Source organism: Anomaloglossus baeobatrachus, chromosome 9 (assembly GCF_048569485.1).
Source record: "Anomaloglossus baeobatrachus isolate aAnoBae1 chromosome 9, aAnoBae1.hap1, whole genome shotgun sequence".
NCBI classification, from domain to species: Eukaryota; Metazoa; Chordata; class Amphibia; order Anura; family Aromobatidae; genus Anomaloglossus; species Anomaloglossus baeobatrachus.
This window is the reverse complement of record NC_134361.1, coordinates 2,252,080-2,272,594: the sequence shown is the minus strand read 5'-3', so window position 1 is coordinate 2,272,594 and position 20,515 is coordinate 2,252,080. Positions and strand designations below refer to the sequence as shown.

The window sequence follows — 20,515 nt, the reverse complement described above, 5'->3', positions numbered from 1 at the left end:
CCCCGGATCACTCAGCCACTATCGCTGTTCCCTGGGCCCCGGATCTCTCAGCCACCATCACTGTTCGGTGGGTTCCCTGGGCCCCGGATTACGCAGCCACCATCGCTGTTTGGTGGGTTCCCTGGGCCCCGGATCACTCAGCCACCATCGCTGTTTGGTGGGTTCCCTGGGCCCCGGATCACTCAGCCACCATCGCTGTTTGGTGGGTTCCCTGGGCCCCGGATCACTCAGCCACCATCGCTGTTTGGTGGGTTCCCTGGGCCCCGGATCACTCGGCCACCATCGCTGTTTGGTGGGTTCCCTGGGACCACCCGTGACTCGGGCCTTTAGTCCCGTACGGATGTGGCCGCTCTCGGACCTCTGGACTCACATTTTACTTTGTGACATTTTGTTTGATTTCTCTGTATTTGTTGTATCATTTTTCACTATAAGATGAAAGCAGAAGTTGTGTGAGCGCAGGAGGCTTCATCCATGGCCTCCCAGGACGTTACAGGCCTTTCCTTTTCACTATTCGTCTGTATTGGGGTGGCGCGGTGTAATGTTGGGGGAGGTGCCAGGCGTCAGCTCTGTACGACCCATTCTTTGGCTCCTGGACAATCGGGTGATCTGCTCAGTGCTAACGTGATCTTCCATCTTCTCATTACCACCAATATAACAGAACAAGCACAGAAGCCATCAGAAATGGGGATGAGCAGAAGGTATGTCAGTCATGATACAAATACAAGATACACAACATGTAGAACGTTACATGGGAAGAAAACTGGATGAAGGGAAGAAAACTGGATGAAGGGAAGAAAACTGGATGAAGGGCGGAAATCGGAGCATGCGTTTTATGCCATTCTATCAGATTAGGATTTTGTTCTGGACAGATTATTATAATCAACATCCCAAAAAGCGTGAAGGGTTAGAAGACAAATGACAGCGCTGATTATGCGAATCATCACCCTACAAGCAGCTCATGCGCATGCGTCGGCATCGTTAGTACTGGAACATGCAATGTCCGCCACCGCCTCTTACCATATCGTCTGCCAACGTTTTTATTTGAATGTTCTATAAAAGCCAACAAAAAAGGAAAGAAAATAATCAATATTGGAAAAAACAGAAATGAATCAATAGCAACATGAAGGGGACAGAGCTTCCAGGACAAGTGATTAATATGAGGGCTTGGACCTCCATTATCCCCCCCAGACTGAGTCTTACCCCGGCCATCAGTATATATTATATATTGCTCTTCTGGGCACATCGCCGCCTGCAGCTGTATACCGCCGTACCCGGCCACCACTTGGCTTCCCAGGGTCACATCTTTGTGGCCAAATACTTAACATTTCATCCAATATTATTGATATTAGCAGCAAAATACTTTACGCAAGTTTTTTCTTAGTCTGGTCTCTGCAGGAAGTGTTAATCTCACATGGTCATTGCGGTCACAGGCGTCTGCTGAAAAGTATCTGCTGCTTGTTACAAAAATCGTTTTCAGAGGCCAGCCCCAAATGAAATGGGATGAGCATGTGTTCTGCATAATCAGATGGGATTGGACGATAAATCCAGCATCAGGCTGCAGCGCCACCACAGGAGGAGGAAAACATTACATGGTCCTTTGGAGTTAGATACAATGTATCACTACAGCAGCAGGAGCTCAGTGTATGGTCATGACCATGGGGTCCTACGATGTGACCGCCGGTATATGGAGTAAGATTGGGACCCTTGGGTCTGTGGCCCGCAGATATTCTGAGGGATCGCTGGATTCTGTGATCACAAGATTTACAGAACTGTGTTACATTAATGCATTTCATATTCCAGTCATTGATTTCATGGTAACCCATCATCAGGTGTCGAGCGTTCAGACAGACACGTTACGAATTCCTCTATTTCCTGCCTATTTTATACTATTTTCACCCAACTTGTAAAATCTTCCACAGACCCCAATAAAGGAGGATTCATGAGAATAATAAAGCAATATTCCAGCGATGAAGCCGATCGGGGAGGAGAATCACCCCGCAGGTGGCCTTCATCCCACAGACACAAATGGAGTCTGCTCCTGGGACATCATTCCATAGCACTTACAATTAATTTCACAGAGAAGCTCCTAAATCACGTTCAGCTTGTAAAATAGTCGCATTACTTAAAAAATACAACATCATTTGATAAGAAGTGAAAGTCGACGCATTCCACAATCGATGGTAATTGACTCGTCCTTAATTATGTCACAATAAATTCAATTTTGCAATTTCACAGAACATTAAATTATATTTTAATCATACAGAACGATGTGAAACAAACTGGCGGCAATTATCATTAAAGTGCAAGATTAAACCTTGTATACAGCCAAATAAAAAAATGCTAAAATCTCACATTGCTTCATTGTGCTGCCATTATGTCGCTCATCACTGCGGATAGATCCAGATCAAACTGATACGAAGAAAACTGCGGCATTCATCAACTCCTAACATTCCCTATTTATTACCAGATTTGTAACTTTCACTTCTATTCAAAGAAACATTATCACCACGAAGAACAACAGAGGCCACCATCGTTACAGAAAATCATCACTGCATCCGCAATCTCCACACTAACGATGCCAAAAAATCACTCCAACCAGAAGAAAAAGAAACAGTTAAGGTGGCAAGCAGGGAGAGGAGGGGGATGCTGCTGCAGATTATGTAAGGGAAGCGGGGCAAAAGGGAAAGATCAAACTGCCTCAAAAATACCTCTCATAATGATGAGGAGGACCACAGGAGGGCCAGAGAAACACACAGAGGGCCAGAGGAACACACAGAGGGCCAGAGGAACACACAGAGGGCCAGAGGAACACACAGAGGGCCACACAGAGGGCCAGAGGAACACACAGAGGACCACACAGAGGACCACACAGAGGGCCAGAGGACCACACAGAGGGCCAGAGGACCACACAGAGGGACAGAGGACCACACAGAGGGACAGAGGACCACACAGAGGGCCAGAGGAACACACAGAGGGCCAGAGGAACACACAGAGGGCCAGAGGAACACACAGAGGGCCAGAGGAACACACAGAGGGCCAGAGGAACACACAGAGGGCCACACAGAGGGCCAGAGGACCACACAGAGGACCACACAGAGTACCACACAGAGTACCACACAGAGAGCCAGAGGAACACACAGAGAGCCAGAGGAACACACAGAGTACCACACAGAGGGCCAGAGGACCACACAGAGGGCCAGAGGAACACACAGAGGAACACACAGAGGGTCAGAGGAACACACAGAGGGTCAGAGGAACAAAGAGGACCACACAGAGGGCCAGAGGACCACACAGAGGGCCAGAGGAACACACAGAGGGCCAGAGGAACACACAGAGGGTCAAAAGGAACACACAGAGGGTCAAAGGAACACAAAGAGGACCTCACAGAGGGCCAGAGGAACACACAGAGGGCCAGAGGAACACACAGAGGACCACACAGAGGGCCAGGGGAACACACAGAGAGCCAGAGGAACACACAGAGAGCCAGAGGACCACACAGAGGGCCAGAGGAACACACAGAGGGCCAGAGGAACACACAGAGGGCCAGAGGAACACACAGAGGGCCAGAGGAACACACAGAGGGCCAAAGGAACACACAGAGGGTCAAAGGAACACACAGAGGGCCAGAGGACCACACAGAGGGCCAGAGGACCACACAGAGTACCACACAGAGGGCCAGAGGAACACAGAGGACCACACAGAGGGCCAGAGGAACACACAGAGGGCCAGAGGAACACACAGAGGGCCAGAGGAACACACAGAGGGCCAGAGGAACACACAGAGGGTCAAAGGAACACACAGAGGGCCAGAGGACCACACAGAGTACCACACAGAGGGCCAGAGGAACACAGAGGAACACACAGAGGGCCAGAGGAACACACAGAGGACCACACAGAGGGCCAGAGGAACACACAGAGGGCCAGAGGAACACACAGAGGGCCAGAGGAACACACAGAGGGCCAGAGGAACACACAGAAGGCCAGAGGAACACACAGAGGGTCAGAGGAACAAAGAGGACCACACAGAGGGCCAGAGGAACACACAGAGGGTCAAAGGAACACACATAGGACCACACAGAGGGCCAGAGGAACACACAGAGGAACACACAGAGGGCCAGAGGAACACACAGAGGGTCAAAGGAACACACGGAGGACCACACAGAGGGCCAGAGGACCACACAGAGGGCCAGAGGAACACACAGAGGGCCAGAGGAACACACAGAGGGTCAGAGGAACAAAGAGGACCACACAGAGGGCCAGAGGACCACACAGAGGACCACACAGAGGGCCAGAGGAACACACAGAGGACCACACAGAGGGCCAGAGGAACACACAGAGGGTCAAAGGAACACACAGAGGGTCAAAGGAACACACAGAGGGCCAGAGGACCACACAGAGGACCACACAGAGGGCCAGAGGACCACACAGAGTACCACACAGAGGGCCAGAGGACCACACAGAGTACCACACAGAGGGCCAGAGGACCACACAGAGGGCCAGAGGACCACACAGAGGGCCAGAGGAACACACACAGAGGGCCAGAGGAACACACACAGAGGGCCAGAGGAACACACACAGAGGGCCAGAGGAACACACACAGAGGGCCAGAGGAACACACACAGAGGGCCAGAGGAACACACACAGAGGGCCAGAGGAACACACACAGAGGGCCAGAGGAACACACAGAGGGCCAGAGGAACACACACAGAGGGCCAGAGGAACACACAGAAGGCCAGAGGAACACACAGAGGGTCAGAGGAACAAAGAGGACCACACAGAGGACCACACAGAGGGCCAGAGGAACACACAGAGGGCCAGAGGAACACACAGAGGGTCAAAGGAACACACAGAGGGCCAGAGGAACACACAGAGGAACACACAGAGGGCCAGAGGAACACACAGAAGGCCAGAGGAACACACAGAGGGTCAGAGGAACAAAGAGGACCACACAGAGGACCACACAGAGGGCCACACAGAGGGCCACACAGAGGGCCACACAGAGGGCCAGAGGAACACACAGAGGGTCAAAGGAACACACATAGGACCACACAGAGGGCCAGAGGAACACACAGAGGGCCAGAGGAACACACAGAGGGTCAGAGGAACAAAGAGGACCACACAGAGGAACACACAGAGGGCCAGAGGAACACACAGAGGACCACACAGAGGGCCAGAGGACCACACAGAGGGCCAGAGGACCACACAGAGGGCCAGAGGAACACACAGAAGGCCAGAGGAACACACAGAGGGTCAGAGGAACACACAGAGGGTCAGAGGAACACACAGAGGGTCAGAGGAACAAAGAGGACCACACAGAGGACCACACAGAGGGCCAGAGGACCACACAGAGGGCCAGAGGACCACACAGAGGGCCAGAGGAACACACAGAGGGCCAGAGGAACACACAGAGGGCCAGAGGAACACACAGAGGGCCAGAGGAACACACAGAGTACCACACAGAGGGTCAAAGGAACACACAGAGGACCACACAGAGGGCCAGAGGACCACACAGAGGGCCAGAGGACCACACAGAGGGCCAGAGGACCACACAGAGGGCCAGAGGAACACACAGAGGGCCAGAGGAACACACAGAGGGCCAGAGGAACACACAGAGGGCCAGAGGAACACACAGAGGACCACACAGAGGGCCAGAGGAACACACAGAGGACCACACAGAGGGCCAGAGGAACACACAGAGGGTCAAAGGAACACACAGGGTCAAAGGAGCACACAGAGGAACACACAGAGGGCCAGAGGAACACACAGAGGGCCAGAGGAACACACAGAGGGTCAAAGGAACACAGAGAGGGTCAAAGGAACACACAGAGGACCACACAGAGGGCCAGAGGACCACACAGAGGGCCAGAGGACCACACAGAGTACCACACAGAGGGCCAGAGGACCACACAGAGTACCACACAGAAGGCCAGAGGACCACACAGAGGGCCAGAGGAACACACAGAGGAACACACACAGAGGGCCAGAGGAACACACAGAAGGCCAGAGGAACACACAGAGGGTCGGAGGAACAAAGAGGACCACACAGAGGGCCAGAGGACCACACAGAGGGCCAGAGGAACACACAGAGGGCCAGAGGAACACACAGAGGGTCAAAGGAACACACAGAGGGTCAAAGGAACACACAGAGGGTCAAAGGAACACACAGAGGGTCAAAGGAACACACAGAGGACCACACAGAGGGCCAGAGGACCACACAGAGTACCACACAGAGGGCCAGAGGAACACACAGAGGGCCAGAGGAACACACAGAAGGCCAGAGGAACACACAGAGGGTCAGATGAACAAAGAGGACCACACAGAGGGCCAGAGGACCACACAGAGGGCCACACAGAGGGTAAAAGGAACACACATAGGACCACACAGAGGGCCAGAGGAACACACAGAGGGCCAGAGGAACACACAGAGGGCCAGAGGAACACACAGAGGGTCAGAGGAACAAAGAGGACCACACAGAGGAACACACAGAGGACCACACAGAGGGCCAGAGGACCACACAGAGGGCCAGAGGAACACACAGAGGGCCAGAGGAACACACAGAGGGCCAGAGGAACACACAGAGGGCCAGAGGAACACACAGAAGGCCAGAGGAACACACAGAGGGTCAGAGGAACAAAGAGGACCACACAGAGGGCCAGAGGACCACACAGAGGGCCAGAGGAACACACAGAGGGCCAGAGGAACACACAGAGGGTCAAAGGAACACACAGAAAACCACACAGAGGGCCAGAGGACCACACAGAGTGCCAGAGGAACACACAGAGGAACACACAGAGGGCCAGAGGAACACACAGAAGGCCAGAGGACCACACAGAGGGCCAGAGGACCACACAGAGGGCCAGAGGAACACACAGAGGGCCAGAGGAACACACAGAGGGTCAGAGGAACAAAGAGGACCACACAGAGGGCCAGAGGAACACACAGAGGAACACACACAGAGGGCCAGAGGAACACACAGAAGGCCAGAGGAACACACAGAGGGTCAGAGGAACAAAGAGGACCACACAGAGGACCACACAGAGGGCCAGAGGAACACACAGAAAGCCAGAGGAACACACAGAGGGTCAAAGGAACACACAGAGGACCACACAGAGGGCCAGAGGAACACACAGAGGAACACACAGAGGGCCAGAGGAACACACAGAGGAACACACAGAGGGCCAGAGGAACACACAGAAGGCCAGAGGAACACACAGAGGGTCAGAGGAACAAAGAGGACCACACAGAGGGCCAGAGGACCACACAGAGGGCCAGAGGAACACACAGAGGGCCAGAGGAACACACAGAGGGCCAGAGGAACACACAGAGGGTCAGAGGAACACACAGAGGGCCAGAGGAACACACAGAGGGTCAGAGGAACAAAGAGGACCACACAGAGGGCCAGAGGACCACACAGAGGGCCAGAGGAACACACAGAGGACCAGAGGAACACACAGAGGGTCAAAAGGAACACACAGAGGGTCAAAGGAACACACAGAGGACCACACAGAGGGCCAGAGGAACACACAGAGGGTCAAAGGAACACACAGAGGGTCAAAGGAACACACAGAGGGCCAGAGGAACACACAGAGGGCCAGAGGAACACACAGAGGGTCAAAGGAACACACAGAGGGTCAAAGGAACACACAGAGGACCACACAGAGGGCCAGAGGACCACACAGAGGGCCAGAGGACCACACAGAGGGCCAGAGGACCACACAGAGGGCCAGAGGACCACACAGATTACCACACAGAGGGCCAGAGGACCACACAGAGGGCCAGAGGAACACACAGAGGAACACACACAGAGGGCCAGAGGAACACACAGAGGGTCAGAGGAACAAAGAGGACCACACAGAGGGCCAGAGGACCACACAGAGAGCCAGAGGAACACACAGAGGGCCAGAGGAACACACAGAGGGCCAGAGGAACACACAGAGGGTCAGAGGAACAAAGAGGACCAGAGGACCACACAGAGGACCACACAGAGGACCACACAGAGGGCCAGAGGACCACACAGAGGACCACACAGAGGGCCAGAGGACCACACAGAGGACCACACAGAGGGCCAGAGGACCACACAGAGGGCCAGAGGAACACACAGAGGGTCAAAGGAACACACAGAGGGTCAAAGGAACACACAGAGGACCACACAGAGGGCCAGAGGAATACACAGAGGGCCAGAGGAACACACAGAAGGCCAGAGGAACACAGAGACAGAGAGACCGAGAGAAATAGAGGTTAATAGTTACCCCCGAAACCCACTTGTCAGATCACAACCAGACACTGCTGTACCTGAGATCCACAGACAAGCCACCCACACAAAAGCCCCACTTTAGCTGTCTGCACAACTTGTCACCATCCTTCAAGTGGCCTAAGCAGTTAGCCACTGAATACAGCAACTTAACCAACAGAACTGAGATTAAAGAGAGTTACTTGTAAACTTTAACACAAGACTCTATACATCAAACCAGCAAGTGGTGAACCTGGCAGTGAACTACTGTAATAATATCCTATATACCATGGGGGAACCTCAGAAGGACCAACTTCAAGAGACCTACAAATAAACAATGCCAAAAATGGTTTGACAAACACTGTAAGGCACTGCGCAACTCCCTAAGGGTAGCCTCATACAAAAACACAGACACCCGGACAACAAGGACCTAAGAGCGGCCCATGACACCCTACAGAGGCAATACAAGCGGACCCTCGAGGAGAAAAGACAGAAGCACATCTCCCACAAACTGCAGCAGCTTGACACTGAGAAGAAGACACCAAATATTAACCGTAAAATGCTGCCAACCCTGAGTGTATGAGGGAGACCCGAAGATCAAGCACAAGGTTCCCCGAATCCTCAGTATTTAGCTTAGACATGAAACCGTCACACCGACCTCAGAGTAGCTAATACACAAGTGCTGGTGATGAAGGGGCCACAATAAGGGGTCCCATCGCTCTCAATTGCTCTATTTAATGCCCCTTTGTAGACCTTTTTTATATCCTCCAAGTCCAGTGAATCCCCTCTTCTGCATGAACTACAAATGTTTTTTTTTTGTTGTTTTTTTTTTAGTTTAATTCAATATTTCTCCAAAAATGCAGCACCTGCAAAGTGTCCAGACACGGAGCATGTAATATACAGGTCGGGAATAAACGTACCCAACACAAAGCAGGTCAGCCTAAAGCCAAAGAGCGGGAAGAGGAAGCCATTACTGGGGAGGGGAGAGCATGCGGAGCCTGACCTTCCCGGAGAGGGCGCCGCTGCAATGGCTGCAACAAGGCTTCTCCTAAGCAGAGAATCGCCGCTGATTGTTTTAATAATAGGGCGAGTTCAGGTGGCGACAAAGCCTCAGCTCGTTATCAAAGCTTCAACATCTCCTGTCAATTATCTAAAGTGCCTGATCTGAAAGTCAAATTATAAAAGAGTGTCACAGACCTGACCTTGATTTCAGCCATTCAGATAAAGAAGAAATGAATAAAGCTCGTTTATCACCCAAAGGAAAATCTAGACAGAGATAAAAGGCTGAGACTAAAGCAATAAAGAGACGCTGCGGTCACTGCCAACAGTCACATCCCTGCAGCAAGCGAGCCCGAAAGCGAAGGAGACGACGGCAAAGAGACGCTCAGCCACGGTCCAACCTCAGAGCTTGAGTCTGACGCGGCACAATTTCTGCACAAATCTCCGGAGGTTCCTTCACTTCTTCATTGCGTTTTTGAGGCTGCGTTGTTTTTGTCTTGGTTTGGTGTGTAATAGTTTAACTAAAGCTGCTTTGTTTTTGAAACTTCCTTGTATTGACATCATTGGGTGCAGATTACATACAGTCATATGAAAAAGTTTGGGCACCCCTATTAATGGTAACCTTTTTTCTCTATAAAAATGTGGGTTTTTGCTATTTCAGTTTCATATATCTAATCACTGATGGACTGAGTAATATTTCTAGATTGGAATGAGGTTTATTGTACTAACAGAAAATGTGCAATCCGCATTTAAACAAAATTTGACCGGTGCAAAAGTATGGGCACCCTTATCAATTTCTTGATTTGAACACTCCTAACTACTTTTTACTGACTTACTAAAGCACTAAATTGGTTTTGTAACCTCATTGAGCTTTGCACTTCATAGGCAGGTGGATCCAATCATGAGAAAAGGTATTTAAGGTGGCCACTTGCAAGTTGTTCTCCTATTTGAATCTCCTATGAAGAGCGGCATCATGGGCTCCTCAAAACAACTCTCAAATGATCTGAAAACAAAGATTATTCTACATAGTTGTTCAGGGGAAGGTACAAAAAGGTGTCTCAGAGATTTAAACTGTCAGTTTCCACTGTGAGGAACATAGTAAGGAAATGGAAGAACACAGGTACAGTTCTTGTTAAGCCCAGAAGTGGCAGGCCAAGAAAAATATCAGAAAGGCAGAAAAGAAGAATGGTGAGAACAGTCAAGGACAATCCACAGACCACCTCCAAAGACCTGCAGCATCATCTTGCTGCAGATGGTGTCAATGTGCATCGGTCAACAATACAGCGCACGTTGCACAAGGAGAAGCTGTATGGGAGGGTGATGCGAAAGAAGCCGTTTCTGCAAGCACGCCACAAACAGAGTCGCCTGAGGTATGCAAAAGCACATTTGGACAAGCCACTTACATTTTGGAAGAAGGTCCTGTGGACTGATGAAACAAAGATTGAGTTGTTTGGTCATACAAAAAGGCGTTATGCATGGAGGCAAAAAAACACGGCATTCCAAGAAAAGCACTTGCTACCCACAGTAAAATTTGGTGGAGGTTCCATCATGCTTTGGGGCTGTGTAGCCAATGCCAGCACCGGGAATCTTGTTAAAGTTGAGGGTCGCATGGATTCAGCAGATTCTTGACAATAATGTGCAGGAATCAGTGACGAAGTTGAAGTTACGCAGGGGATGGATATTTCAGCAAGACAATGATCCAAAACACTGCTCCAAATCTACTCAGGCATTCATGCAGAGGAACAATTACAATGTTCTGGAATGGCCATCCCAGTCCCCAGACCTGAATATCATTGAACATCTGTGGGATGATGTGAAGCAGCTGTCCATGCTCAGCGACCATCAAACCTAACTGAACTGGAATTGTTTTGTAAACAGGAATGGTCAAATCTACTTCATCCAGGATCCAGGAACTCATTAACAGCTACAGGAAGCCACTAGAGACTGTGATTTCTGCAAAAGGAGGATCTACAAAATATTAATGTCACTTTTATGTTGAGGTGCCCATACTTTTGCACCGGTCAAATTTAGTTTAAATGCGGATTGCACATTTTCTGTTAGTACAATAAACCTCATTTCAATCCAGAAATATTACTCAGTCCATCAGTTATTAGATATATGAAACTGAAATAGCAAAAACCCAAATTGTTATAAAGAAAAAAGGTTACCATTAATAGGGGTGCACAAACTTTTTCATATGACTATGTTTTTGATGTGTATCCGCTGCAGAAAAACCACTAAAAACACATGACTGTTTTCTACTTGCAAATTTTCTGCATCTAATGCAAGTCCATGGGAAAAATCTGCACAAAAACTAAGCGTCTCCGCAGGAGATTAACATTCTGCGGATTGGAAAAAAACCGCCCCGCAGGCGAGATTACATGGAGTAAGAAAGAAGCTATAATACTGCCCCCTATATACAGGAATATAACTACTAAAATACTGCCCCCTATATACAGGAATATAACTACTATAATACTGCTCCTATGTATAAGAATATAACTGCTATAATACTGCCCCTATATACAGGAATATAACTACTATAATACTGCTCCTATGTACAAGAATATAACTACTATAATACTGCCCCCTATATACAGGAATATAACTACTATAATACTGCTCCTATGTACAAGAATATAACTGCTATAATACTGCCCCTATATACAGGAATATAACTACTATAATACTGCTCCTATGTATAAGAATATAACTGCTATAATACTGCCCCTATATACAGGAATATAACTACTATAATACTGCTCCTATGTACAAGAATATAACTACTATAATACTGCCCCCTATATACAGGAATATAACTACTATAATACTGCTCCTATGTACAAGAATATAACTACTATAATACTGCCCCCTATATACAGGAATATAACTACTATAATACTGCTCCTATGTACAAGAATATAACTACTATAATACTGCCCATATATACAGGAATATAACTACTATAATACTGCTCCTATGTATAAGAATATAACTGCTATAATACTGCCCCTATATACAGGAATATAACTACTATAATACTGCTCCTATGTACAAGAATATAACTACTATAATACTGCCCCCTATGTACAGGAATATAACTACTATAATACTGCCCCCTATGTACAAGAATATAACTACTATAATATTGTCCCCTATATACAAGAATATAACTACTATAATACTGCCCCTATGTACAAGACTATTAGAGAAATATGCCCACACACAGCGTTGTTCTCTTAATATGGTGATGGCTGTATTTTTCTGAGTTTTGTAGGTATTCGTGACTGGGTCGGTGTAATTCTACAAGTTTCTATTCCTAAGCAGTTACTATAAATTAATTATTCATGTATATTTCTGAATTTGATGTAATCTCAGCTGCATTAAGCGTGATCTCGCTCTGATGTGTAAGAACGGCCCAAGGTCCCCGAGAACTGGAGCAATTTAGATCTAACCTCAATAACACGGGAGCTAATTACAATGCAAATATCATTAGTAAATGAAAATTAAGGTTTAATTTTCTCAATCAAGTAAAAATTAACAAAAACCAGCAGGATAAGCCGGTGTCTCCAGACGCCTCGGAGAAGTGATGTCAGGATCCAATTACTCCAGGAGTCTCCAGCTCTCGCTTGTAACACCGTGTATTCTGCACCTTATTGAACAATACGATCCGTGGACTCGAGTATTTCATTTGTACTTTGCTTTTGTGTTCGTTTATACAAATGTTTTATCACATGACACTTTCCTGAGTATCACGAGGGATCAAAGCGTCTTCTTCTGCAGGATTACAAGTTCCGTGAGCGATGTGCGTAGAAGTTAGAAGACTTTTTGCCCCGTATTCTACATATTTAAGGGCTCGATTGAGGAATAAATGTGGAACCTTATTTGTAAGAACCTTTTTTTTTTTTTTTTTTTTTTTAATTAAACCAGTATATGACAGATTTGTATCTTTGTCCATCAATACCAGCCCCTGACTTGTGGATTTAGCGCATTCTCCTAAGTACAAGTGTTTTTAGATCCTTGGGGGTGGAGCTTTTCAGAGCCATGCTCCTTGTTGCCAATGAGCATATACCGATACTGGTTTTCTGCCCCTTCTTATAAAGTGCTGTGGCTACAAGATAAGCCGGGTAGGAAAAGGGAGCAGGTGTCAGCGCGCACTGTTCTACTGTAACGGGACATTTTCTTTTCTTCACGGAGGAGGACATCCACTTCTAACAATGAGCGTCTGAGGGGGATCAGTATTTTTCATGGTGAGGGCTTTCCATGACAAACAGTAAAATGAGGGAATTTTCTGTAAAATGTTATAAGGCTTTTCCGCATTTTCTGATGTGGTTTTCTCTCATCTCAGGAACCTTTTATTTTATCTGAGTAAATTCATATGCCAGGATTCATATGCCGCTCCGCCGGCTGCACTCATCGCACCACAATACTGGATTTCAGCTTTTCACGTTCTTCTAGGTCATAGAAATATGGACATATTTTTTGGAAGGGGTGGGAGGTGTAATTCACAGCGTTGTAGAAAACACAGCAGGACCAGAAGGCAGAGATTGTCGATGCCGCACGGGCTGGTGTGGATTGTACAGAGGAGCGGCGGGATGTGCCCCAAACGCCAAGTAGAATGTCTCCGGGTGCTAAAAGCCCAGAACAAGCCACTACCGGAGGGAGACCCCTGAAGATCAGCAATAACGCTTGCAAATTGATGCCATCATGTTTACACCATACATTTAGTCTCCGCCTTAACTGTTTCATAGGTGATCCCGCCTCTGCCTATCCCCCATGCTTTACACTGTCAGATAAAAGCCACTTCTCCTCTTCATGTGATGATTGAGCAAATTTTCCTGTTATCCACAGCGCAGAATGGAATCTACTAGATAAAAACGAGCTACAAAACCAAAAAAACTCTGCAATCTAGAAACTGGAGGAAATGTAGCACTCGCATCAGACACACAACAGCTGGGCTGGTTCCCACCTCGATTCCTAAAGTTGTACAGGTTTGGAACCATCTGAAGATCATGTAAATCCCAATATTGGAACTTAGCAGCTATGGTCCAATATTACAAAGACATGGCAACTTCCTTCCTGGAAAAAGGCCATTTTGTGAACCACGTCCAGCCTCTGAGGATCAGGAATGATGTCCGAGCGACACTGCTGTAATATGGGATATAGTATATATCTCCGCTTTGAAAATTCAGTAACATGAAAAATGTTCGGCTGACACAAAGGCACAAAACGTCTGCTCAGTAGCAGAACTCAATGTATCAGCTCTCACAGGATTTAGGGACTTGAGACTTTCATCCCGAACAACCACAGAAACTCTCTTTATTATTTACTGAACTAGAAGGATAAAAGTTTCCCAAAGTAGATGAGGCTAGAGATAGTCATCTGTGAGATCTGTCTGGATAGTGACAGGCGCCGGTGGTGGACGAAGGTCAGAACTTACTCCGGGAAAAGAAGACTTTATACAGGAGTGGGTCCGAGAGAACAGAAGACAAATGTTGGCCAGGACAATAGTAAGAAGTTGTGTGCTGGTCACACAGGCAGGGTTCTCACTGCCACCCATCACAATGGCTGAAGACTTTACTCACTGTCATTTGCCCACAATTATTCAGCTTTCGATGTGCTGTGACTTTCAGCTAGGAGAGGGGGGAGAGAGCTGCCATATTCCTAACCAGACACAGAACACTTCATGTTTTAACTGTTCATACAAAGCTGGATGAACACATCATCATGATTCCAATACCGGTGCATATGAGACCCTGGAGGATTTCTACAAATTCGGTAGCTGGGACCATTGTCACCTGTTTCTCACTATACAGAACGAGAACAAGGTTTAAGATCAGGGGACACAAGGAGGAGTTGAAGTTACACCACGTCTGGACACCAGAAGAGAAGATATAAAACTTCTCTAAACTTATAGCATGAAATTGGTACTAGTATGACACATCGAAGACGAGAAGAACAGAAGTGTAATACCGTCACACCAAGGCCCAACTACTACAGTAACCATACTCCTCCACTGTCTTGTGTAAGACGCCACAATCCGGCTGCTGAGGGTAAATCTGCACAGTGCAGCCCTGGCTGTAAAGTGGAAGACAAACTTTATGGCTCACGCCCTAATTCATCAAATCATTTTTTTTTCTGATATAAAACTACTTGAAAATTCTGCACAACTCGTAGCTGCAAAAAAATTGCAACTATGCGAGTCTCAATCAGCTCAACCAACTTTGAAGGGAAGGTGGAGCTTCAGCAGGAGGAATGCAGGTGAACAGGGCGGCTACACGGCAGGTGATGTGATTACGTCTCCAGTGGCTCAATAATAACGGTTATTTAGATTAATGACATCAATGACATGAGGTCTTCAATGAACAGCTTCAATCTGAGACACTACTGGCTGTAGAAGTGCAGGGGCTTTTCACTAATGTTGAGCCTTCTGCCTCCCCCATGACGATACTAAGAAATATTCCGACCTGCAAGGTGCAGATTGACTTCCAGCAAAGTTATGTTCCCCAGAGGGCCGTGCATATGGGTCTGTATCGTGTGTCATATAACAACTAAACCCGGCCTCAGAGGGCGCTGATGGAGCCACTTTGTGTGATACTAGAGAAGGACCCCGTGACAATCAACAGAGCGAGAGATGAGTAAACAATCCAAAGAACATTTATTCCAAGCAATTCAGAAGGGCCATAAAATAATCCTCCACAAAGACGATAAAATAGTCCAATATTGAGATAAATGTCCCAGAGAGGAGTCACAATCCTCCAGCAGTCTTTTCCAGGGAAATCAGGATTTCTCAAAGTCTCTCTGGAGTATCAGCTTCTCCCACAGAGGATAAATCTTACTGCTTCTCTCTTGTTCTTCTCAGCCAGAATGAATAATCTCCCAGGTAAACAGAGATGTTGGGTGGATTCCAGGCCCCCCTCCCTCAGACCCAGGGACAGAAGCACTGCAGGTGTCATGCTGGGTGTGGGGAGAGATACCCAGCAAGTGGACTCCTGTGAATAAGGGAGGCTGAAACACAGAGGGACAGAAAACCAGGGGCTACTGCGCTGGCCCTGACACTGGGGGCCCTGCGCTTGCCCTCAAACCACAGGTAACTATAATGGTTAGGAGGTGTGGCCCGCCAACATGCCCCTGTCTCCTAGCCAGACCCTAGGACTAAATCCCACCACCCACCAATCCACGGAGGGTAAAACAAAACACAAAAATAACCAGCAAAAAAGGGAAAAATGAAAAAACAACAACTTCTCTTGAGAGGGAATCTTCAGAATATACAGTAGTCTGAAGCCACATGCACTCCTGGGCAAGCAACTTCTCCAAGTGAAGAGTATAACCCGCACTGGAGGAGTGAGAGGCCCCAAATTATAAAGGCCCTTAATTACCAGCTGGAGGAAAGGCTGCTTCAATCTGGCAAGGAAACTGAAAAAAACAACTCAATCAAGCCATTAAAAAAGGGACAGCGTCCATTAACGTCTGGATGATCGCTGGGCCCTTCAGCACCTGGTCACAGCAGCAGCACCTGAAGGTCCAGACACATCCGTGACAGCAGGGGTGATTAACCTGCAGACAGGACAATCTACACACAAGGCAACACTCCCAACATCTGAACATATACAACCCACCATATTCAACCATCACATGCTCTATAACAACTAAACCCGGCCTCAGAGGGCGATGATGGAGCCGCTCTATAACAACTAAACCCGGCCTCAGAGGGCGATGATGGAGCCGCTCTATAACAACTAAACCAGGCCTCAGAGAGAGATGATGGAGACACTGGGGATGTGGGTAGAAATGAGCGAACTCTAGGTTCGGTGTTCGTACCAAACACAGATTTTACCAAAAACACAGTTTGGATTCAAAGTTCGGATGCTTTATTTATGAACACCACCCGTGTGAGCATTGCTGTGCTCGGGTACGCTCAGTGCTAGAGGACGCTTGGTGTCATTTTCAGGGTTTGAACAGGTCACACTGGGGGTAACCAAGATAAAACAAGGCACTCTTCAGGGTATACTTTAAACAATGTTTATTTTCAAAAGAATTTTGTTGTGAACATGATGTTTCGGCCACGTAGGTGCCTTCATCAGACAACTCACAAAATTGTACATACTGGAACAAATATATGCAGCAATATAAATTAGCACAGTATAGAGCAGCGTCTTATGCAAAAAGACCAAGGTCAGCAAGAAAATGGTAAACAGTTTTAAGATTGTGTCAAAACAAGAGATGCAGCCAGTAACAAGAGCCAGTGACAGCGTGGAGCAGCAGTGTCAAGCAGCGGGATCCACCGCTATGCAGTGCATACACTGAGCACCACCATTCAGCAGCGTGAAGGCTTCCATCTACCAGATACCGCCGGGTAAGGCAAATATTCCAGCATTTATTTTCTCTATTTTCCTGGTGACACCATGGAGAATTTACGTTTATAAGCAGTGCCCAGTTTTTCCTTCCTCTTTTTTTTTTTTTAATATGTTTCAAGGTGCTGCTTCGCTTGGTTGCGGGTGATTGCTGTGACAAACTGGCTTGATAGTCCTTGTACTAAGTAATTCCCAAAATAACAGGTGTGGGGAAGCCTTCCATAAGCCTCGCTTCCACCTCTCCCTAATTTGTTCCCCAGTTCAACTGCACATGTGCCAGAGGGATGTTTGAGCACTGGCCATCAGCCAGGGAGATGGTCACTTGGTAAAGGGTGTTCTGAGGGAACAATATCTGGGCTGATCAGGGTGATGAAAGACCCAGAGTCTTGAAGTCTCTGGGCCAGTATGTCACCAACCTTGATGGGCTGGATGGGGCGATGGAGGTTGGCGGGGAAAGGGTGTCCGTTCGGGAATATCTTTTGCTGCTGATGTATCCCGGGGGTAGCATACCTCGGACCCCAATGGCACGTTTCAGCAGACATTGACTGGCTGGCCCAGTAGATGGGCTCCAGTCATGGTGCCCTGGCTTGACAATCTTTGTCCATATTCCTAAGGCTCCCACACATATAACACTGCCATGGATTGGGCAAGTCACAGTCCCGATTTGTAAACCTTTGAATTGGTGAGGCTTTTGTTGGGTAGTGGGATAGTCCTGCTTGAGTAGCTAGTAGTAGGGGAATTGGAACTCCAAAAATGGATTCCAGAACACAAGCTCTCTCCTCGCTTGAGGCTTTAGGCCCCAATGCGGCCAACAACTCCCGGGTTTGGGCTGCTTAGGACTGGGTGGGTGATTGCAGACTGCCACGGGATCCTTGATCTAGTACACAGTTTAATTCCTCTGTGTCAACCTCATCAGGGTCTTATTCATCCTCCACAACATTCTTTCCAATGGACCAATCCCTGGATTAAAATCAGACTGGGTGTCCGCCGCCTTGTATTCAATCTGTCTAATCTGGCACAACTTTTATAGTGGCCATTCACTGTGAAGGATGTATATTCAGTATGGTAATCTTCCCAAAGCTGAGCTGGTGGGGTTGGACATGGTGGCGTCTGAAACCTGTATGCTTCACCTGCAGCCTGCTAGGTATGTCTCTGCGTCTCCCTGGTTGTGGAACCATTGGACAATGTCTACGAACACTAGCCCCTGGAGCTTCCCCGGATCAACCGGGCTGAGTTGTATCCCACTACTGCCACAAGTTGTGGAGACATGAGGGTCAGTGGGTGCTCTCGTCCGCTGTCTTCTGAAAGATCGCACTGACCAGGGCTTATCCTCTTGAGCACTCGCACTCCTTCCCCATGGGCAGAACACTACTCAGACAACACAGAGTGAGGAAACCACACACTGGTAAAGCATATTGTACATTCCCACCAAGAACACCAGATGGTAAGAGCGACAGAGTCTCACTCTTCTGCTGGCCCGCCAGGGATTATTATCAATGTGACTTTGGGGCTTCCAGGGCCAACTATCCCAGGTGGCAGCACCCTGCTTTTGGCAGGAAACCACTGAGAGGAGATAGCAGCAAGCTTAGGAAGCTGACTGAGCACAGCAAGATATGTAGCCAGGTGACAGTTGTCCCAACCTGTGTTCTCCAAGCGAGTTTGTGGGCTCAGTGTTTAACGGTTTTGCAGTTCTGTGATCCTTCAACTGGAACCATGGATCCTAGGCTCAAGTCCTGTTGAATATGACTGAATCTTGAAGCAGTTCTGTGATCCTCCAAAGGAACCATACATCTGGCCTAATTAAGAACAGTTCAACCCCCCACACAAGTTGCCCGACAGTGAGGGCGATGATGGAGCCACTCTACTAAGCCCAGCCTCAGAAGGTGAGGATGGAGCCACTCTACAACAACTACACCTGGTCTCAGAGGGCGATGGAACTGCTCTACAAATCTAAACCTGGTCTCAGAGGGCAATGACGGAGTTGCTCTACAAAAACTAAACCTGGCCTCAGAGAATGGTGTTGGAACCGCTGTACAACAACTAAACCCGTGCTCAGAGGGCGATGATGGAGCCGCTCGCCCAGGGAAAGAACAGCTGAGCCTCCAGCAGGTTACCTCAAGAGGATGGCACACTGTAGGAAGAAACCTCAAAACAAGTAAATAGCCAGAAAATGGCAAACATTAGAAAACCTTATTCATATTTTCATGTACAAAATTTTTTTTTATTTTTTTTTAAAGTGTTTAATTTTCCAGGAAACTTCTTGTCGGCAGCAGTCAGTGACTAATCTGAGCCATTCATGGACTGAATCTACGAGATCTGAGTAATTTTTCACTGAAACAGGAAATTCTTGTTTATGTGATGTTGGTGTGTAAACTGAAGCACCAGTGGTTCGCAAATTACAGAACGCTAAAGGAATGTCCCAGGGGCCGGCGAGACGAGCACTTAATGTACTGCAGCCGTAATCCCACACATCACTAGGACTCAGTGCAGACAAAGCAGCAGGAATGGGATCAGCTTTATATGGTCAGAGGTAGCCATTTATATCATATACAGTCGTGGCCAAAAGTGCTCCAGAAGATGAAGTATTCCTCACAGAAAAAGAATGCAAGCACATGGTTTCTCAAACAAGTCTACTTTCTGTGTTTTGTAAATCAAATGTTATTCATTTGAAAAAGACATCTCCAAAATCATGAAACATGCAACATGCATGGACATCTGCAAACAACAAGGAGAGAAACTACTCCCCTTATTATATAATGATTTCCACAGATGTCTCCATTACTCGCACTGAATATCCATATCCAAAACAACTTCTACATAAACAGTTCCGTGCTAATTTGCAGAGCTTTACATGTCTACTTTCTTTGTGTGTATTAGAAAAAACACAAAAAGTGCAAATTGGACATAATTTCACACAAATCCCTAAAAATGGT

The 20,515-nt window shown here is 47.7% G+C and overlaps 1 protein-coding gene across 6 annotated transcripts in view; it reads right to left on the bottom strand.

Moving 5' to 3' along the window:
• The window catches only part of DIAPH2 (diaphanous related formin 2), a 1,791,241-nt gene that overhangs the window by 1,719,272 nt on the left and 51,454 nt on the right, over positions 1-20,515 (bottom strand). For 5 of the 6 annotated variants that reach the window (XR_012725273.1, XR_012725274.1, XM_075323052.1 and 2 more), the window contains exon 2: positions 1,018-1,050. The exons of the other annotated variant lie outside the window; for it this stretch is intronic. Coding sequence is in view for 3 of the 5 variants with exons in the window: in XM_075323052.1 (XP_075179167.1) it covers positions 1,018-1,050 (33 nt within the window). In the remaining 2 variants the exon portion in view is untranslated. The remainder of the gene's footprint in view (positions 1-1,017; positions 1,051-20,515) is intronic. 6 annotated transcript variants of the gene reach the window in all.